At 38.3% G+C, this 23,259-nt stretch overlaps 1 protein-coding gene across 3 annotated transcripts in view; it reads left to right on the top strand.

The window, feature by feature from the left end:
• The window catches only part of GRM5 (glutamate metabotropic receptor 5), a 226,672-nt gene that overhangs the window by 193,375 nt on the left and 10,038 nt on the right, over window positions 1-23,259 (top strand). For all 3 annotated transcript variants that reach the window (XM_050974074.1, XM_050974069.1, XM_050974064.1), the window contains exon 7: window positions 9,694-10,633. In XM_050974074.1, the coding sequence (XP_050830031.1) occupies window positions 9,694-10,633 (940 nt within the window). The remainder of the gene's footprint in view (window positions 1-9,693; window positions 10,634-23,259) is intronic.

Below are 23,259 nucleotides of genomic sequence, written 5' to 3'. Positions count from 1 at the left end.
TTTATGACTAACAAACAGAATTCAAGTTTTTAACCGCTCGGAGCAAAAACCACTTCAAAACATTGTTCAGGGATCATGTTCTCACTGTGCCAAGTTTATACAGACAAGAGGAGAAAAGACAGGTTTTATTTTCTTTTTCTAGAAAAAGTCACAGACCTGATTTACATATAGTTTCTACAGAAAGCAGAAGCACTTTGAGGTCTGAGGAAGACAAAGGAAAATGCAGTTTGCTGCATGAATTTATATAAGTAGGAGAGCGTTAAGCAAGGCTTGGCCTCTAGGCAGATTTTTATTTACAAAGTTAATTCTTTCCTCTTTAAGGACTGCATTGCTGTGATAAATGAGTTTGGCTACCAAATTATTGCAAGAATATTATTTAACCATTAAACTGATGGGGTACTTTTCAGAAAATGCCAAACATGACACTTTCCCTAAGGAAAAAAATATTTCAACTGAGAAAACTGGACTAGCAGTAAAATGGACTTTCAAGTTCTGCTGCGTGTATGCTTCCATAGCCCTAATCCTCCAGTTCTGCCTCCCTGGGCAATCAGCAGCCAGCCAGCAAATTCTTCTTCTCTCATGGAAAGATTTCTCAAGCCAGGAGAATGGAGAAGGGGAGAAAAAGAGAACAGGCTGCATGTGTCCCCAAAACCAGAGTATTGAGGGTGTGGTTACAATGTGGGGTACACTTCTCAGAACCTTCCAAAGGCCACGCTGCAGGGACCAGGTTACTGCACCAGGCTGGTCAGTTCATGGAGGTCCATTAGTGCAACTGGTCAGCTCTTCAGCCTCCAGGGATTTTGTCTGAGATCCCAGCTCATGCCCTTGCTCAGATGAACACCTGAGGTTTTACCCAGCATAGATCAGCTAAAACAGGAACTGCTGCAAGTCAGTCAGGAGGGCATTTGTTCCAAGTGCCAACAGAGAAGCCAGAGAGCCAGTGGTGGTAAGGAACTGTCCACGGATTTGGTGAAGTTTGTGTAATTGGACACTAAGCACCATATGTAAGGCAAAGTGGAGTGACCAGGCCCCAAGCTGACCCTCAGGCTCTGTGCTTTGAGCTGGCTCCCCAGGACATGCAAATTCCCAAGGTTCAAGCATGGTTCACCATGTCATTCAACATTGTTCCATGTTCAATGACATGGTGTTTTGGTTACCCGGGAGGATTCACCCTCTGAAAGTCTCACTTTGCTGTCACAATGGAAAAGTAAGATGGGTTGGCCTCTCAAAAGCTTTCATAGGCTGAGTCAATGGTTTTCCACCTATCAGTGATTGTTTTTAAGGAAATTAGTTGTATTTTTACTCAAGCCGACACGAGCAAACATTTTGTGTTTGTTCACAAAATGACGTTTTGCAAACCATTCGTCTGGCTGCAGACATGCATTTTATGCCTTTATTGGGACAAAAATCAATCTGTACACAAAGGAACCCTTGACATCAATGCAAGCAACATTCCCCAGGAGATCTAAAGCTTGTTCCTCAGCCAGGCCCAAATTTGGCAGGCCCTGTTTGGAAGCCCTGTTTGGCCTTCATGAGCACAGCTGGTGGAATGTGCCTTCCTAGTAATAGAACACCCATCTCACAACTTCAGAGCTGCCTAGTTCCCACCCAGTTCATTATCAGCATGGTTGTTGGATCTTGTCTAATTTAACTTTGTATCACAAAGAGATTTTAAGAAATCTATTCCCAGCCTATCCATACAAAATAATGAGTTGTATTTTTAATGATCATATTCCTAGTGCCAACTTTTGTGCTTATAAGAAAAAACTGCCTCTCAATCTTGTTTAAACTTAGGATTTAACAATAAAATTGCATTAAAGGTAAGGAGAGGTTGGTGTATTTTGTATTCTGGCAAGGAAATTTCCTTTCTGTTTATTAAAGTATACAGCAATCTCCTTGAAATGTCCCTACATCTGATACTGCAGCATACTAAGTCTCTTTGCTTGATAAAGCCATTTCCCAGGGATTGTCAGCTCCACAAAGCTACATATACAAAACCTCATTAAAATAAGTCTTCCCTGCATGCTCACCTTCAGATGAGAGTCCTGTAAATTTATCAGCCACACACCTGAAATGGCTTTCAACATGAAGCTGCACCTCACTGTTTGCCAGAGATCTGACCTTGGATAAAAAACTTATTTGGAATCCTTTCTTGGCTCACATAACAAAACATTACATCTTTCTTATGCTAAGTGATCAGTATCAGTTTTGTGCCACAAAGTTCACAAAATAAAACATGTAATGGCAGGGATGTTACTGACAGAAGGAAGACAGATTAATGCACTTTTTCAGCCACCTATGGAATATCAGAATTCAGATGCAGCAGGGGGATGCAATATGTGTAGGAAAACAAAGTTATTCTCAAAACAGAAAAAGACATTGAAGTGCTGAAGTACAGAAAGGCACAGAGAATCCAAAGGTAGTAGAAAAGGTAAGTGGGGACAAGAGTTTCTTTTGATTAAATCAGTTATTGGAAAATGTCTCCACCTAGAAGTGAAGGCAAGGCAAGAAAGAGAATGTTAACTGCCCATATTTTATTTTGTCACAAATTTCAGATTGCTTTTGCATGCAAAATTCCCCAGGGATCAGGCTCCTCCTTGGACAGAAACCTAGTAAGTTGCTTCCTTTTCTTAAGATTTATATGTACTGCCCCAACATGTACCAGAAGTAATTTTCTTCCTCCTGGCCTAATATCAAGTTATGCTTCCCAGTCTGCCGTAGCCCCTCTAAGTGCCCATGTGTTGTGTTGGCAGCATCCACACAATACAGCACCAATTTAAACATTATTGTGGCCAGCATGGCTGAGCCACAGACTCAGCTACAGCAGGAGGAACTCAGTGGTTAAAGCCCAGAAGTGTATGCCAGTCAGTCCTCTCTTCCTCAAAGCTCTTCTTTGCGTTATATTCACAGCAGGTAGAAGAGAAATAGACCCCACACAAGATTAGAAACAGGTGGAGGGATTTTCTCAGTGCTGAGGACCAACACTGATACTGATTTTTCAAAAGCTTTAGGAGAATCTGAGGATGTGACCTTCTGCATTCAAAAACAGTGCTCTAAAAAGACCAAATAAATTTTGTTCAATGTCTCAGAGCTTTTCCAGCATATGTAGGAGCATCTTGGTTCAGTTACCAATAACATTTAAGGACCTTTTGAGGTGAGAAAGAAGCAATTATGAATGTCTTTCTGACATTCAAGGACAGCATACAACAATACCAAAACTGAAGTTTTTTCTAGTGGTCTCAGGAATTGCAAGAAAACTACATTAATTTCAGTGGCAATTGGATTATTTTCAGGTTGCATTGAAATTTTTATCAATATCTGTGTATTCCAAATATGCCAACTATTTGATTTTCTTTATTGGATTCCCATGAAAGTAGGAGCTTAACTATTTAAACCTCTTGAAATGTTTTCTTTGACATTCAAGGGTAAGAGTATATATCAGAAATATGTATTTTTTTCTATAGCTACGAAAATGCTCTCACCAAATAAAGTACAGTAAAGCCAGGATAACAGTGTGATTTTGCTGCCCATCTGGAAGTGACAGATAAGAGATGGATTATCCAAAAAACCCTTGGATGGAAAGAACTGAAAAATGTGTGTGGCAGGATCTGAGCCTCAGCTGTCTCATAAGACTGAGTTCTGCCCCTCACTCAAGCAAATCATGATCCATTTCTTGCCCGAAATATTTTCAAAAGGTAACTGCTTGCTCCCATCAGGCTGCTTTCTTGTATTCCCTCTTGCAAAAATGTTGCAGCCATTGGTGATTTCAGCAATTGTCTGATGCAGATCAGAACACAATCTAGTCTGTGATGACATTGATTTTTCTTCAGAAACATTACTAGGGCCTTGCTTTTTGATCATAATTGTTAAAGCTATAATTGAGGCTGAGGGTAGGAGAACACAGTTTTCATCTGGTTATTTCTAGTGTTATAAATGCACATCAGCAGAGATGTCCTGTTTTCTGTGCCCCTTATTTCTCTTTCCTTTTTATTTCTTACTCCAAAGGAAATGTAACCATTGTCATAAGTCACTTTCACTCTATTCCTCTTGGAAAAGGTGTTTGTGGATGAGTTAAGGGTTCAGGTGCCAATAGTATGACCAGGATCTCATTCTCTGCTCCCTTGGTTCTGGGTTTGCACACTTTTCTTCCCTCAATTGCTTGTTCCAGATAGGGTGTGAACTTCAGCTTCCAGTCCAGCATGAGCTCAAGTGAGCTCAAGTGAGCTCATTCAATGCAGCTGAGCTCAACAAGCAGCACTTGGAGTCTCCCAGGCTGGATGAAGAGGAACTCACCAACAAAGCCAGAAGAATCCACTTGTGATTGTGCCTTATGTTATGGAAAGTTTGCATTTGGAACAAAATATTTACAACACACAAAGCCAGCATTTTTTAGTGAAACTTAAAACAAAACAGTAGAGCTGGCATAAGGATAGACCTGATTGTTGTAATTCATCAGTTGTTCCCATCATTCTGCACACTTGTGTAATTAAGGATTAATTTCCCATATGGTCACAAAGTAACTTTAATACACTATTCTAAGATTCATGGCCTTCCCTCTTACTGCAATGCACAGCTAAATCCACATATTCCAGTTACTGGGGACTCAAACCCCTGAGATGCAGCTGCTCCACCCTTCATGGTTTAAGATGTAACCAACCCCAAATCCTGCCCTGCAGAGGTGACAGAATGCACACAGGCCCAGTCATCAGCTGCCTCTGTTGCCTGTTCAAAGCCACCTTTGCTGATAGTTTCAGCAATGTGCCAGTCTGGGAGCTGCAGCAGCTAAGAAGACACCTCTACATGCCTTGCTTTTGTAGCAAGTTTGAAAGGTGCCACCAGAGTAGGGCAAAGGACTGATGACCGCAGTAATTTAACATAGCACCAGAATGGAGTTCTGACATGTTAATGTCCTCTCTCCCTTCAGATGGTCCAGATTCCATGTGAGGGCCAAGGGTCTGATACATCCCCCAGGACTCTAGACAATGTAGCGCTCTGTTTGGATAATGTAGGGTTGAAAAAAATTAACAAATTATAAAAGCTACCCCATCAGCTTTACGTAGATTTTTATTCTGATGCTGACATTTTTGCATCTCAGCTTTCCATATATGTGGAAGCCTAAATAACTAATCAAGATATCCCTCTCCCATCTTTTGGGATTACAACAAGAGAAAAATTCAGAAGCATCAATATAAAATATTTAATTTCATAACATAAATAGACTTTGAATAATGAGTGCTAAATACCATATGAAGACACGTTCATTACTAAAATGTGGTTAGGTTGTTGTTTGTGTTTCAACCTTTAAGTATGGACTTCTGATAACCTTGGAAGAATGTCTGAAAAGTTACCAAGGAAACAAAATCTATTTTAACAGTCAAACTTGCTGACCAGGATGCCAAATCCAACTAAAAAATATTTAGAGCTTACTAAACTAGCAGCAATTTTCTGCCAGTTTTAGTCTCCATGCACAGATTCAGTGAGCTTTAGCCCATGATGTTAACTTAAGAGAAGTTATCAAATTACCGTCACTTTTCAGTCTCAATCCTATTCACAATCCCTATTCTGTCAAGTTTTCCTTTGAAAATAGTTTAATTATGTATTTTATATTGATTACCAAAGAAGGGATTACTCAGTGCTAAGCTAACACATTTTTATGGATTCTGAAGGCATCTTCTAGGTGTCAAGGTTGTAATTGCAAATTAAAACCACGCTAAGAGTCAAATCCACAGAAAATGTGGTCTATAATATAGTGCTTTATATCTTTAAACTCTTCTCCCAGATGAACTAATTTTAATGCAATATGAAAGATCAGAAGTAAGGGACAAATTTGCCTCTACAGAAAGAGGACAGTATAGTAATAGACCATTACAGTGGTCAGGCCTTCAAGAGCACTTCTCCTTGTTCTTGGCAAAATAAAAGATCCATCCATGAAATAGCTAGAGGCTTTTCCAAAATATTAGAAACTACTTTTTTATCTCAGAAGATCCTTAGACATCCCGATCTGTGTTTTCTTGGTGATTTTTGGGGGTCCTTCAAGAAAACCTTTCCATAGACTGTTAAATGGAATTCTAATTTTTTCTATCTGCTCATCTTGCTATTCACATGTGTACCTGGTGTCTGCTCCACACTGGCTATCTTTCTAGCCAGTAGAGCATAATAGCAGTTTCATGCCAATTTTACTGGAACTCCAGGCATCCTTGAGCACAGAACAACTCAACACCTGCTCCAAAGTGGACTGGGCCCAAACAGCCTTTCCACAAGCCAAAGACCACCTTAGTGCCTCAGCACATTAAGGCACCATAGGAAAAGACTGGGCACCATATGACAAGACTACCAGCTTTTTCTGAGCCAGCTAGGAGAGAAAATTTTCCATGTTGATAAAGTGTAAGAGATAGGCTGTGGGGAATTGTCATGGCTGTTGACAAGAATGAGTTCTTTTTGAGGTACCATTTTTCAGCTCTTGTCTTCGTGTAGTCCAGGTCATCAATCTAACATGAACACTCACAGTGCTGTTTTTCCCATCTTTCTTTTACTTGATCTAGTTGTCCTTCTCTGAAAAGTGCCATTGTCAGAAACCATTACCTGCAAAATTATTATATGAAAACTTCACCAGTCATTGTTTCATGAAGATGATCCAGTCTTTAAATCTTAATTGAGGAATAAATCATTGCCAAGTTTAGCCATCTCCTTGTAAAGTATACTCAGTGATGGGAAAAATACAGCAAGTTTTCAACTTTTTTCTCAGGTATTTCATCAAGAGAATGTAAAAAAGAGTAATAAAGCAAGGAAGGCATGAAATAGTCTGAAACTAATGAGAAACACTTGGTTATGATTCACCTCTGCTACAAAGTTAGAAATGAGGCAAAATTTAGCCCCTATATCATTGTCTGCATGCAAAGGCCAGCTGCCAGATAAAGACCTTTTCTCTTCAAATCTCCTGTCAAGAATATGTAGCAGTGCTAGAAGCTTGAAACCAATGGTTTCCACAAAACATTAGTTAAATCTTGCTAAAATCAGAAATAGGTTTAGAGGTCAATTACTTGTTACTTATAAAACTTCCTGGGGAAGAACCCACAGTGGGATATCTGCACTCAAAAAAGGATTCCTTCTTGTTTTCACCCTTTTCCCCTACTCTCACTTGTGTAAAATGCTGATTTTTATGATGTGATTACTGTGCTACTTTAAAATTGAAAAAGTCAGAAAGAAATACAGTGTCTCCCTCACACTGAATACTAAATAAGAAAACTCATAAAACCAGCGAGAGTTAAAAAGACTATCATCAACCAATGCAGTGAAAATGTTTCATGAAAATCTAATGTCTTTCTTATGTTTAGGTGTGGTAATAATTTTATTATATGCAAGATAATGCTTTTCACCTCAAAGCAGGCAAGTATGGATTGCAAATTAATCTGTATTCAGTAAGGAGCCCAATTCTCTATCATTAAAGTGACTGTAAATTTGTATACTTTAATTGCACTAACGTCAAAGACTCATTGACCCCCATCCTACGGATTTTTCCACTCTCTTTGAGAGCAAGGAATATCTGCCTAGTACTTTTGCCTAATTGAAGGTATTATGTCTTCAAAAATATTATTTCTGCAGAGATACAGAATGCAAAGATACTTGGAGAAGAAAGGAGTTAGGCCTAATATCTAACCATAATGTTTCATGAAATGATTTTTGCCACTAAGAATGCTAGTGGCAGATTTGGAAAACTCTAAACTCAATATACAGGAAAAGGCATACAATAGATCTCACAGGTAGACATTCCCAAATTATAGTCCTGATATCTACATTTACTCCTGCTCTTCAATTCATTGAGATCCCAGGATGCCTAATTAATTGAAATTTCTTGGCATCCAAATATCCAGCAGACAGTCCTAACTACCCTCACTGCAGAAAATACAGATGTGAGCACCTGGCACTCCATCTTCGCAGGGAGAAATGCCTTGTCACAAGCCACAAGTCAGAATGACACTCTCTTACATGACCTAACCAGAAGACAGCAACATGATTACAAAATCACAGAATTTTGAAGTAATTTAGATTTTGCAATCAAGCCTAACGCAAGTATAGGAGAAATAAATGCTTCTAGTTGCATTTTCTCCATTCCATCATCCGCTCCCTGCTGTCCTGCCCTGGCTGGCAATGCCACTGCTTTCAAGAAGTTGCAGTCCAGAACATCAAGATCCTCCCCTTTGTCATTACTGGGTCCAGCTGAGATGGAATTCCTTTTCCCCATAGCAGCCCTCGCAGTGCTGTGCTTTGCATTGGTAGCTAGAGACACGTTGATAACACAGCAGTCATTTTTCAATATCTCTCCAACATTCCTGCCTCACCAGTGTGGTGGGTATGAGCAAGATCTTGTGAGGGGGCACAGCCAGGACAGCTGACCCAAACTGACCAAAGGGTTATCTGGTACTATATGATGTCTGCTCATCAATAAAACCTAAGAGAAAGGTGCGGGTCTGTGCATTTTTTGTCATGACATTTTTGTTCTAGAGAAACTGCTACATTTACTGAAGCCCTGCTTCCCAGGAAGTGCCTGCTGATGGGAAGTAGAGAACCAATCTTTTGTTGTAGGCACTGCTATAATATACTCCTCTGTCACAGAACACAGAACCCATCTGCATCTTGCATGAAAGTCATGAAAACAAGCAAGGTCGAAGGACCTGAACAGGAGATTCAGTTTTTGGACATAAAATGCAAGGATGGATGCTTATGGCTGTAGTCAGCAACACAGAAGCCATGCCTGCCCAGAAATCTTGGAAGAGATCATAGACTGGCAAGAAAGCAAAAATATCTATCCAGCCTCGACAGCGCAGACAGAAAGGAAGGAAGAAGAAGGGATGCCAGCAACAAGTTTTCTGACGGCTTTTACTTGTCTATTGATCTATACACTGAAGAATTAAAAGCCTTTTTGACTTCCTATGACCCAGATGCATGGAATGGTTTACTAAAACCTATGCAAAACTGAAAAACAAGTGTCCTTAAATGGGTTACACTGCTAATTCAGCTATTTTGCTAATTTATTAACTTCAATTTTATTTCATAAGTTAGATAAGGTTTTAATTTTTCAGAATTTTCAGAAGGATGAATGCCAGGAAAAGTAGTGAGTACAGTGTGCCATTCCAAATTACCAATTACTTATGAATCCAATTCTAGAAAATTTTTGTTAGAAAAAAGGTAGCAAATCTGAGAAACTCTCTTTTTTTGACGGATAGAATCTGCAAGATTTCTCTCCACAATCATTAAGCAAATATCAATATCCTTCACAGTGTACAGTATAATTAGTAGGATTGACATCTAGTCCTTTATGTGCAAATAGTAGGCAGAAAACTCTGAAGCACTTTCTACTGAGGTAGTACAACTTGCTGTGGAAATTTGTTCACAAATTCCTATATGTCATAGAATTTAAAAGGCAATTTTGTGCTGTGAGAGCTGACTTATCTTAATCAGCTTGGTCATCATGTTATATTCCAGATAAAGTGTACTACTGGATTAAGCTGTCATTGAAATGTACCTATTGTGCCACTATATTGACATTATTTTAACACAATCTGAGCCTGCACTCCGCACAATGGCAGCTTCCTGAAAAACAAAAAAGGAGAGAAATACCAGGAAAACCCCTATCATTAAAGAATCTCACCTCTACACACTTCAGTTTACCTTTCTCTTTTTCTTTTTCTGCAGGTTGTGACCTCATCCCAGTCCAGTATCTCAGATGGGGCGATCCCGAACCAATTGCAGCCGTTGTTTTTGCATGCCTGGGTCTGTTGGCCACGCTGTTTGTTACAATTGTGTTCATAATGTACCGTGATACTCCAGTGGTCAAATCATCCAGCCGAGAACTATGCTACATCATTCTGGCCGGCATCTGCCTGGGTTACTTGTGCACTTTCTGTCTGATTGCAAAACCTCAACAGATTTACTGTTACCTTCAGCGAATCGGCATCGGCCTCTCGCCGGCTATGAGTTATTCTGCTCTAGTAACTAAAACCAACCGCATCGCAAGAATCCTGGCTGGAAGCAAGAAGAAAATCTGTACAAAGAAACCTAGGTTCATGAGTGCCTGCGCCCAGCTGGTTATCGCATTTATCTTGATATGTATACAGTTAGGCATCATAGTTGCCCTCTTTATAATGGAGCCACCAGACATAATGCATGATTACCCAAGCATCCGAGAGGTCTACCTGATTTGTAACACCACCAACTTGGGTGTTGTGACTCCCCTTGGATATAATGGGTTATTAATTTTGAGCTGCACCTTTTATGCGTTTAAGACAAGAAATGTCCCAGCTAACTTCAACGAAGCAAAATACATTGCCTTCACCATGTATACCACCTGCATCATTTGGCTGGCTTTTGTGCCAATATACTTTGGAAGCAACTACAAGATAATCACCATGTGTTTCTCAGTGAGTCTGAGCGCCACGGTGGCCCTTGGCTGCATGTTTGTGCCCAAGGTCTACATCATCCTTGCTAAGCCGGAGAGGAATGTGCGCAGCGCCTTCACCACGTCGACGGTAGTCCGCATGCACGTAGGGGATGGAAAGTCATCCTCAGCTGCCAGCCGCACCAGCAGCCTGGTGAACCTGTGGAAAAGAAGGGGATCCTCTGGGGAAACGCTTAGGTAAAGTTTTCTAATGTGGGAGTGTGGGGAGGCAATTGTCATCTTCTGAGAGTTACTAATAGTGGAAGGACAAAGGGAAGTGTGCTAATTTCCTTTGCCTCTGCACAGGGAGAGGAGTGAGTCCTCTGTCCCACATCTGCAAGTTTTGATTTAGTCAAACTGCTGTGCAAAAACTGTTGACAAAGAAATGGGAAAACAAAGTTGGAAGTGCTGGCTGTGACAACTGTTCATGAATCTAGGGAGAAAAACAAGGCTGTAGGAGTAAAAAAACCCAAGAGAAGAAAAACAACTCATTGCCTTGTCCTGAATGGACCCATTACAATCTCTTTCCCTTAAATGAACTTCCTAGTGTCCGTATTTTGCCTCTAGTGACAGCAGTAAGACAACAGGGTTGCTTCTAGAGCTCCATAACCGAGGTGGAGTGTTAAACACAAGAGTCATTATGAGCAGCCACTCTAAGGCATCTGAGGATTTGTTCTGTATGACTCTTCTGTTACACCTTTTATCTCCTGCTCCCTCGATTTTCCTTTCTTATACTATCTCTTCCTGATTTCTTTTTTTTTTTTGTCCTCACCTATCTTCTCTTCCTTACCTTTCTCTGTAAACATCTTCCTAATGCTAACAAATTCAGCTGCTCACCAGCCCAGCTCTGTCTACCCTTCCTGCCATTGAACAGATACTTCCTTATATTTCTTTGTTTCTTCCTAACTTATTATTTTAATTCAGCAATCATGAAGACAACTCATTCAATGTATAAAACTTATCTTAAGTGAGCACTAAAGAGAAAGGAGAGCTCTGGAGTGGAAACTGCTCTGCTCCATAAACAGAACCTGTAGTGTGCACCTTCCCCAGTGGTTGGTTTTATCCTTTGATCATTTCACTTTTGGTATGAGTGCTATGAGAATAATTTAGGTTATTTAACTGCTGGCATTAAAAAAAAAATGTTGATAAGAAACTGCAAAGAAGCAATTTTGTCATTCCTCAAGTATGTATGTCTAGCCTGAAAGTGACATGTAGCTTCATTTTTCTCCTCACTGAAACACACATGGATTTCAGGATTGATAATATGAATATTTCCAGACATGTCATTGTTCATAACTGCAGTTGGCATGGAACAAGGACAATTTGTACTTCCATTTAAATGTGAATCACAATTTAAACCTGAGGGAGGACTTTATTAGTAATACCTGCAGGATATATTACGCCAAAGTGATTATTTTTTCTGTCAGAATATTACTAATGATTCTCTTTCAGAGACTTTGAAGTGGTACAAAAATGACCAGCCTATTACAAGATATTTTATACTTATGATCAGTGAATTATGGGGTTTTTTTCAGTTCCTTTCCAGATGCAGAGTAGGATGATATTTTCAAATGACAAATCATTTTTCAGATTAAGTGATGGCTACCTGAAATATCCTTTTCTGCAAATTTTGTGTCTATGTATAAATGACCTGAGGTATTTGAATTAGAAGCCCTGTAGCAACTTTTGGGACTGTTAAAAGAGTCATTCTTCAAAATATATCTTCACTAGAAGGCATTCTTCATTGAGATCATCATTATTTTCCCTTCCTTTTGCCTCAGAACTCATTTGCCACCTTGCAACATTTTTACTTGACAAGATGAAGTTATAGATCACAGAAAGATCTTGGGCTTGGGATAGAATTTTTTTCATGTGTTCAGGTCTGGTTTGGAAAGACCAAAAAAAATCCTCTAAAATCTTTGTTTTGTTCTGAAAAGCAAAGAGCATACATCATTATTAAATATCCTTAATGACAAGATGTATTTTCTTCTTTTTGAGGACTCTCTTTTCATTTCTTTACATCCCTCAGTGCATAGATAATATCTGCAGCAGGGAGATATTAACAGAATATAATAGATCATCATCAACCAAGACTTCTTATTCAATAGCACTGTCTTGGGAATTACTTCAATCCAAAAGAGCTTTGAGAGTGCCCAGTATGTGTGTGTAGGGATGAAAATGCAGCAGAAAGCTGATACATTGACATATTTTCCTGGATGCTGAACTTGAACTTTGCATTTGAAACTTGGAGAAAAACTTATATGTCATCAGCAGTGTTCATCAATGCACAAAAGTGGAGCAAAGAAGATCCTCCTGATACAGGTGTCTGAATCCCCAGCCAATTAAGCAGTGATGGTGCCACTTAGTTTAGTAGTGCTCATTCAGTGTGTGCCTGAAGGATCAAGGCATCCAAGAGCAAAATGATTCCATCAGTCCTGGGAAATTCTCTCTAGTCAATACCAATTTGATTACATGAAAGAGAGTCCTGAAAGGCAATAAGTACATTTAAAATGGTGCTCAGGACTTCACCTAGGTCTGGTATAATCTCCAAGAAAGAATAGAAAACCACTGTCAGCTTTAATTCCATTTAGTGTAGAAAATGAGCAAATAGAGTTCCACCATTTCACTTGATAATCAAACACTTCTTCGAAAAAAATCTGGTACCCAAAGCAATAGGTTTCAAGGTATTGCTCAGTACAATGCTCAAAAGATTGTTTTGAAAGTTATTCAAGTAAACACCAAAGTATTTAGACTCAAAGGAAGTATGCACTAGAACTTCATGGCATTATTTAAATAGCTCAGAGGGGCTTTATTTAAAAGAGAGTGAGTCACTGTTGAATTTCAAAGAAACATGCTATTTAAGTCACCAGTGCATAGAGGGGCCTCTATCATTAGCATTTTGCTTCTTGACACTAATTTATAGCACAATGTAGCATTGCATCAAATCATTGTCAAACACATAATGCCAACGCTCCATTCAGAGCTTTCACATCAACCACAAAATGACAGATAACAAGAGTGCTTTTTCCTAAATAAAGCAATGCATCTGTTACAGTCCTAAATGACTTTTTCATGGGGTGTTCTTCAATTAAGAAAACCCAGGCAAGCTGTGGTTGTGTGTTGGAATGAATCTTCACATACTGAAATATGTAGAGGGAGAGAGTAAAACTATTCATCACCCAGTGAAAGGAAAGCCATTTCATGGATACTGTTGTGATTCAGCAGTACTCACCAAAAGATATTCCAACCTCATTTAAGGTGGGGTTAAGGAACCTGGCATTATCAGAAGTAACTTCACAGAGGAGAGTACTAGAGAGCTGGAGTCAAAGCCACATAACTGGTGTAGAGAGGCATCTGGAATTTCTGATTCCAGTCATCTTACCAGTTAGTTTCCTAGTGACTAGGAAGACCATAAGTACATTGAGAAAATCTTGCCTTGAAAAACCGGAAATTATTATCACATATGCCACACAGCCTTTTTGCAAAGGCCAAAAGAACAGGGCTAATTTAGCCTCTCCTCACTCTCAGATAACTTGCTATTCCAAGCAAGAAAAAGTCTGTATATTTCTGCTGCAAGAGCTGCTATTATGATATTTCTAGTCAGGACTGCACATCAAAGGGTCTCAGTCATGTTACCCTGACCTGGAGAATAGTGCAGATGTTCAAAAGCTCCTCTTGGCTTTCTAATATAGTTACCCTGGATTTCACACAAAAAATAACCGCTAGTTGTTTATGTCTTCTGGAAGATGTCTTTAAATGGCACTCATGCTCCATTTTCTAAGCTTCACCCTCATCTCCCCACAACTACCTGAATAGCAAGATTTCTTGCTTTTAAAGCAAGAAATAAACTGTTCTAAGTAACCAGCAAAGTATTTAAAACCTCCCTAAATACTGTCTTTCACAAATATATGTGCTATTTATGTCTTTAAAATCCTACCAGTATTTTTCTCAAAAGAGAGAAGCTTATAGATGTCCAGTGCCAGCCAAAAGTACCCTCCTGAAACAAAACAAGACTGATTATCATCTTACTGATAATCAGTAACTAAGCCAGAAGGTAGAGCAGCACTTTCAATCTGCAACCCAGGCAGGTAGCTATGATCACTCTAAGGGAAAGAATCATCAGCAGCTCAGCCCGATAATGTTAGGTATATTCCAGATACATTGGCTGTGCTTTGTGCCTTTGTGAACAGCACAATACTAGACAAGAGAATAACTATGCACATAAATTTCTGCACTTTATCATAGACACTTCTCTCACAAATCTTTTTTAGACTAAAGCTTAGTAACTCGGTGTGGCAGTGATACTTTCTTCTACTTGGATTTACTATGTGATGAAGTATTTCCCAAATATTTAAAAATATGCTAAGGCTGTGAAACTAAACAGAAAACTCACCTGGTTTTTAATGTATTGTCTTGCCCACTTAAGAAGTTTTTCCTGCACCATTTGATTGCAGAGCTGAGCATTGCTCTGTGTGCATCTGCAGAAGTGATAGTACTGACAGCTTTCATCAGGACTGGGGATCCTATGTCCTAGTGAGCCAAACTCACTTTGCTTCATCAGGGGAACCACAATTTTTTTCTTGCACAAATCACCATCATTTTGTTTTATCTTACTAAAACAAAAATGCTCACACATCCACACCAGAATGAGGTTTCTTCCCCTCAAGCACTACAATGCCACATCAGAAAAAGCCATCAGGTGCCTGGGCTAACAGGCTCTTAATTGCCATTCCATTTCTTCTATGAAGAAAACATGGTAAGCAAGGTTGATTTTTTCCCACTGAATTGGATTCAGTCCTGGACCACCAGTGTCTATAGTTAGTGTATAATTAGACATCATGCAGTCCCAAACTGTGCCATAATGAAATATTTTGGAAACAGGTGTCTACCAGCACACTGCATGCTCTGTTTCTGCAAGGAACAGCTGGTTTTCTCCCTTCCCTATTCCATTTTCCTGCTTATGGTTGACTGTATATATTTTGTTACAGTTCTAACAGGAACTATTTTGGACCAAAAATAAGAAAATATTCTGGTATCACTCTAGAAGCTGCCATTCATAGTTAGAAATATTCCAGTCTAAGTATTATATAATGCATCTGCACACCATATTTCAGCCCTGAAATCTTGGGATGAGCTTTTTCAGAAGTCTGAGTTTAAGTTCCTCAAAAAGTCCACTCTTTTTTCCTCAAGAATTTATTAAGACAATACTTCTAATGTTGAATATAAATAACATCCATATAAAGTACTGAAAAAGACCAAGAGAATTGAAAATGTGAAAACTACAAGGTTTCACTAGGGCTATGCCGCATTATGAAGAAAGTCCTGGGAAGACACTGATTTTCCAGACAAATGGGAAACCCCATCAGAATAAACTTCTGCCACTGTTACACACAGCATGCCAAGGTCCCCAAGATGCAACCCATGCCATTCCATGGAAGCCACATACATGAATAAGCAGATAGATTTGAAGTCATGGCCATTGAGCTGTGATCAAGTCTTTAGAGCATGTTGTGTATTATCAGCATGAGGATTTCAAATGCAAAAGGGAAAGATTTAAATCTCTTATGCCTCAGCAACTTGCCTGAGATATGAAACAGGCCTGTTGCTAGACACAGAGGTTTTAGTCCTGTAAAGAAGAAGGAGTTCAAGAAAAATAGAGAGATTTTTGTGGAAAGCTGAATCTGGTTCTCATTCCTCATGTGCAGATCCATTGAGAATGATACTCTACTTGAGTTTCTGCCACAGCATATTCTATTGAGACACATTTTTATAGTGCAAGTGCCAGTTTTCACTTTATATATATGCAGCTTGAACAATTTCTCTGACACATTTTGAACCGTGATAAGAGAACACTACACCTCACTTCTAAACTAATTTTTAAAAACTTTTTATTTACCAGACTTCTCCAGGTCACAGCCTATAGGTTCATACTCAGAGTTTTCATAACCAAAGGTCTGAGATACTCCTGGTGATCTGATTGGTCATATAGTACCCTAAGACTAACACTCCATCAGGTCCATTGCCTGGCAAAACAAGGCAAAACACAACTTTCCTAAACTCTAGACTAACAGTCACAGATTTCATAAAAGTCATCAATTCTGCAGTTTCTGCAGGTAGATTGGAACATGGAAAACATGAAACTCAATATAGAACAGGTTGTAAACCCACAAGACTGAGCTCAAAACTAATGCATACCCTGTTGTATGGAGTAATATCAGCAGCTTGTGATATATAAATTGACCCCCAAAGCATGGGTTGCTTTCCTACTGGAACTTGGTGAAGCCATTCTGTCTGGTATAAAATAAACACTGATTGGGAAAAAAAAAAAAAGATTGGAAAAAACCAGTTACTCTCTAGCCTGGTGAAAAGTAAAATGATTTTTACTGTCAGTCAGTGTCAGAGGAGAGGTCCCAGCTCACCTGTCTTACACCCATCAGACTGTTATAAAAGCTTTACAGTAAAAGATCTTTCCAATTCCAGTTTTATTTCACCATTGGGAAAAAAAAAAAAAAGGTAGGGGACATTATTTGAAATCCTGAAGTTTTATAAACTAAAGAAATAATTTAGAGGTGATTTTTAGTTTTGCTAAACAGTTCTTGTGTGTACAGAGAATTAATTGGGAGATTATCAAATGATGTGAACTGGGAGCACTAATGTTTAAGATACATTCTAGAAATTATTGGTACCACCTTTCAACTAACAGTGGTAACAGTGACCACCTTTTAGCCATTGTCCACCTCAATGCAATAAATCCTTTTCGAAACTGAAAAGTAGAAAAGATGCTCAAAATAGGACCACAAATTACTGTAGGGCAAAAGATGTCATGGAAAAATCATTGTGCACCAAAAAATAAGTTGATTTCTCCAGATCTTAATAGGACTCTTGACTACAAATTGCACAAAAGTACTTAGATGCCTCTGTATTATGAGTTGATGGTCAAAAAGTGACTTAATGTATTTAGAGCAGATAACAATTTACATGAAGTGAATGTTTGGCCCAATGGGTATCGTTCTTATTTAAAAAAAGAAAATCTAGGCATAGTGATACAAGATGCTATTTGTTTGCTTCATAGCTTGCTAAAATTTAATTTTGAAACATTCAGGATAAAAAAATTAACTCTTCAGAGAAAGTCATTATCCTTTTGAAGGATTAGTCTGCATTTATTAATGAATCAGTTCGCAAATGGATCATTGGGAGCTATTTTAATCTAATATGCTACAAAAATTTAGATTGAGAGATTACTGAATGATTTGAGTCCTTCATTTTCCCTAAATAATTAAGTCTTGGTGTCTTTTTGGACAAGCTTGGTACTGTGATTAATTATACTTCAAATACTCTGAAATGACTGAAGAATATTTTATAAAACTCAGTGAAAAGTATTACTGAAAGCTTTTTATAAATTGCTGCTAAAACATTCCATCTGTATAATGAATTTATACTCTTGAATTACCTTATTACAATCGTTTTTGTGTACTGTTGTCTCGAATTTCACCCTCATATTTAATTAAATATTGACTGATTGATTGATTGATTGATTGATTAATTCATTGATTGATTGATAAATTTATTTTGGCTGCATTAGCTGAGCACATGTCTTCAAGCCTAATATTTGGCACTATTCATATTATTAAGACACTGTTACCATCATTTGGAAACAAATATCATAGCTGAAGTCTGCAAACTAAATGACATTGTGAACAGTTCCCTGCCTACTGTTACCCACATATGCTTTAGGTTGCAAAATGAAATCTTGCTACTGCACTGCAAAAAAAAAACCCAAAAAAACCCCCAGGAAGGAACAGTGAAGATGGGATCCAAAAGTTCATATTTATTTAGGGAAAGGAAGAATTTCTATTTTTTGTAATAACAGTGTTCATCCTTTTTTACATTGTTTTTTTAATCTTCAAGCCTGTCTCCCAAAATTCTTATGACAAATGAAGGCCACCATATACTGTATCACCACTGCCCTTATCACACATGCTGGAGAGCACCCAGAGGAGCCCTGCAGATGGTCTCATGTTCATTAGCATGCACAGTGTAGGTCCTGTCTACCACCTTTGTCTTCCAAAGGAACTTCTGCTTCTTTCTACAGCAAACTTTGATAAAAACTGGCATTGCAATTGATTTGATGCACTGTAATTAATCTGATAAACAAAAGGCTAGGACATGCACCCCTCCTTCCAAGGTCCACCAAGTCAGGAAGCAGTCTGCCATTGTGGGAACACCTGTGTGAATTCTAATGGATGCAGTTGTGCTTGCATCCTGAATGCTGATGTGGACTAGGGGGAGAGATGGCATTTCATCTGGCTGAGAGTTCTCTTCAGTGACTGATACCTTTTCATAACTGTGATTAAAATTTAAGGCAGATGTCTGCAAAAATATGTGATCTTTTCATATGTTTATAATATATAGCAATTTTATTCTGCTGTAGTTTTGACTATAGCATTATATATTGAACATTCATACAGGTATGACTCTACTGTATGAAAATCCTGCACATTGTTTTGTCCAGCTCTTCAGAAAAAACCTTTCTGGAACAAGGGAATTAATATTTTGCTATCAGTCTAATCTTCCCTTGAGCCAGTATAATGCTTTGTATATCATTCCAACAAAAATGTCATTTTAATTCACCAGCTGCAATTACATATGATTGCTTAATTAGAATAAGCTTTAAAAAAAATTGAAATATTATGCTGAACTTGAAAAAAGAAATTGTAAGTTTGGATCTAAAGCAATTTTACATGCTGAAATTGTGCTAATAAGCAAGTAATGTTTATATGTTTTTATTTTTAATGAAAAAAGGGGCATGCTTAATAATATGCAATTTATTTAAGCCATTATATAGATGGGGAAATTTTGCACAATAAACAGAGACTCTTTCAAAATATTCCATGCAATATGCCACAATTTCAAGATAGCATGACCAATCTCACAGAATCAATTTCCAAGAACAGAGTATGTTTGTAGTTCAATGCAGCCCCTACAGTAAAAACATTAAATATTTTTCTTATTCCATTCTTTAGCATTTATGCAGAAATCTTTAAACATATTATCTAATCTAAAGGCTAGCCTTAACTCTGCTGCTATGAAATTTAAGTTCTTCATTATTTCTTAGTATCAAGACCAAGGAATATTGCAGATGGAATATACTGCTTGTATATGAGTTAACTGTGTCCAGCACATATTGGGTGCTCAATAATCAATAACACTTCTACATGGCAGTATGAGATTACATTTGAAATAGGGATTTATGACTGATCTCCATCTTCAACACAATAAATTACATTTGATTTGCAATTTAAAAACCTGAAGGTACCCTGAGATATCTTCAGTTAGTTAAACTTTTTTGCTGAAAAAGAGTAAAAAAACCTTTATGTCAAAAAGTAAAAAACAGTTTATAATTGGTCATATTCTTTTTTCAGAGAACACGTTGTTTGAAAAAACTACTTTTTGCTATTGCAAGCTCTTGTCTTTTGAGAAATCTCTCACCCTGCATGTTGTGGGCATTTTAACAGAACCTGTGCATTACCATCCACATTCTATCTATAGATTATTTTTCAATGATTCAAGAATGTCTTTGATCAAACTATTCACAAATGTAGGCCATGGCACAACTTCTAGGTCTCCTCTGCCAACATCCTCCAGACAGGGGATGTACAGCCATGTGAAATGTGTTGCTGATCAAGGTATCCAACACCTTCTGCATGGAAACTGGGAAAGAGCAGAAGTACGAGGGACCATGGACAAAGATGGGTCTCACCCTAACATGAAGTCAAGACCACCAGGATACCAGCACCTGGATCTACTGTGCAGGCATAGTCTAAAAAACACCCATATCTAGAGACTTGTCAGCACAGGAAAAAAAAAACCAAAACAAAAAATCAAAACAAAACAAAAAACCGCAACCAACCAACCAAAAGCACTAGAAATCCACACATGTATAAAAGCTGATTTTTACAGATTTTAGTGAATAACTATTGATCTCATTAGGGATGATGATACCCATATTCCCCCTTTGCTTTCCATAGTATCCTTTAATATTGGCCTACAAGAGGAGTTTTATTGGAAGGTGAAGACCAGAGAAAGACTTTCAAACCTGAGCAGTCTCATTGGTGCTTCCTACCATGTATCAAATGTACACTGACTTCCCTAAAAACCAAGGCAGTGTAGTCATGGTTTCTGAGCCCAGGAGTTTCTTTCTCTCTAGTGAGGCTCTCTGGAGAGAGCAGAGCACTGCTGTGTAAGATGGAGTGATGTGACCAAGCATTTGGCAAAGGGATAAGCCCTGCAGTGACTGAGTTACTGGGAATTACTTCCCAAATTTCCTGTCCCTGATCAACACTTATAAAACGTATTAGTATTTAACATTAAATATTTTCCTTAAGAAAACTTGCTCCTGTGCCAAAAAAAATGACACAGATCACCATTCCCCCCCAAAAGATGGGAAAAAGAACACTTAAAGATGACTAAAAATATTTTAAACCCTATAACAGATTTTAGTTGCTGCCTTTCTGCACAGAGTCAAAATCTTATATCTTTTTTCTAGCCAATATATAGTCCTGGAATTGGAGAAAATGAGAAAATAAATTTGTTCTTGTGAATACTGCTCACACTCAACTGTTTTATGACTCTTCCAAAATACCCGATTACTTTTCACATTAGTAGTTCTTATGTCAACTGCAAAGAAATGCCTGAGGGTTTTCCCTCTCAACAGATTTGCTCTTTTAAAGCAATCCTCGGTTTTAACAACCTGGAAGGGGACATTTTCCTAATGCAAGATGTTCTGAGCCAAAGTAACATCATGTGTCTGCCCTGAGAGCTGAAAATATTTTATGCAGAATTGTTGGTATGCCTTTTCAGAATAGTCATTCAAAGAAACTTGTAGTTTCATTTCAAGTTAGAGGCACTTTCCACACCCACAGGATTGATTAGAGTTTGGTCACTGTTTTCACAATTCCATGGACATTTAACACTGAATGAATGGCAGAGCAGCAGTTACTATGGCTCAAGGCTTTGAGGTTTTAAGAGGCCACACGTTGTTTCTCATGGTGTAATTTGCTCTTGAGTGGATGGATAAACTTGAGAGATTCATAACAGTGTCTCTGCTGATTTTCATGGTAATGAAATTTATGCTAATATCAAATGCACAGTGGTGGAGGTTTATTTATGTGGGTGACATCTGTTGTAACCTGGAATTCTTCAGGATAGGATTACCAAGGACATTTATCTCTTGTTCCTTTTTGTTGGCTACTTTCTAGAATCCTGCCTATTGAGAATATTTAGTCTCCCAGTTTTTCCTAGTTTCACTTTTTTCCTGCCTTGCTAGACAAAATATCATTTTCAGTTATTTACTCTAAACACAATTGTATTTCCATCCTGCTCTTCCTAAATTCTACTTTCTGATGTCCACCTTCACTCCAAGTTTATTTCCTTTTTTTCCTGTGAAGTTTCTACACATTCTTTTCTTTCTTCTCTTTTTCTCTGGCTATCCCAATTAATTTTGTACAATCCAGTTTGACTTCATTTGTATTTTTCAGTAAATTTATCTACTCCCTAAACCCATCCACTTTTCTCCGCTCTAGGAATCGACTTCCATTTAGTCCGTGTGTCCTCTGCAAGCTTCGTGCCTATCTGGGAGCACTACATATTCCACACTCCAGATTGTCTTAAAACCTTGGTAGCCAGTCTGCAAAATTGCTGTTGTTCTCCTTTCAGTAAGGTTACAATTTGTAAACCAAAGGACTTTGCACTTATACACCTCATTTTGCTGTCTCCGGTTCACTCCCAGATTCACTAAGCTTCTTCATCAGTGATTTATGCAATATACTCTGCATCTGAGGGTCTACTTCATCTGAACCCAATATGTAGTTCACTTTCTCTGTACTCAGGTTATTTATCTTTTACAGGGTCATTCTCTTCAAGGTACTTTTGTTATCTAGATCAGATTAATGAATGAACACTAGAAAAGTTCATTATTCTGTGATTTTAACAATGTTAATTTCACAATCTTCCCCACAGCAGTGTGTTAAAACCCCACAGTGCAGATCACAGGACTTGGGGGTGGGATATCACTATCTATTTGAGAAGACACATGCAGGTACTTTGCCCAAATTTTCCTTAAAGGACTTGAATAGGTATTTCAACAGCTAGCACAAGAATTTGTACAATTAGGGTGAAGTTCACTGCTGGGAGGAGAGACAGTGAGACCTCTACATTACTCGCATCCCAACTGAGCCTTCAGAGAGTAAACAACGCCCAGGTCTTATCTCGTATCCCATCCATGGATTAATTAGATGATCAAGTATTAAACTGTTTATCCAAGTGGGTTTTTTTCATCAAAGTGTGAGGTCTTGTGCATAAAATACACATAGTACCGCACTGGACTCTAGGTTTGGGATTGATCTCACTTGACTTTATGTCTAGATCTCAGGAAGTCATCTAACTTCAATTTGTTGCCAGTGGAGAGAGGAAGTCCCATTCACAACATGAACTGCGATGTAACACAACCAATTTCACCCACCCACTACACTGGTGTTTGCTTTGAAAAGTGAAACCAGCCATGTATTACAGAGATGTAGGATCAGGGAAAAAAGTTATGGCTGAAAACATGGCCACCAGCTGATTTCCCACTGATTCTTGACTTAAGTGTTGCTTCCCTTAAACTGTAGCTCTCTTAAGAGATTTTTTCTCTTTTTGGTCTAATTTCTCTGTTTTGCTCTAACTCCAAAAAATAATAAACTGTTAGCATGTTATTTATTCTGTAAGACTATTTGGCTCCTCCTATATAGAGTTACAGATATATGTATATATATAGATATATATAA

The sequence above is a fragment of the Serinus canaria genome, chromosome 1 (assembly GCF_022539315.1).
Source record: "Serinus canaria isolate serCan28SL12 chromosome 1, serCan2020, whole genome shotgun sequence".
NCBI lineage: Eukaryota > Metazoa > Chordata > Aves > Passeriformes > Fringillidae > Serinus > Serinus canaria.
This window is presented reverse-complemented; position numbering and strand designations above follow the sequence as displayed.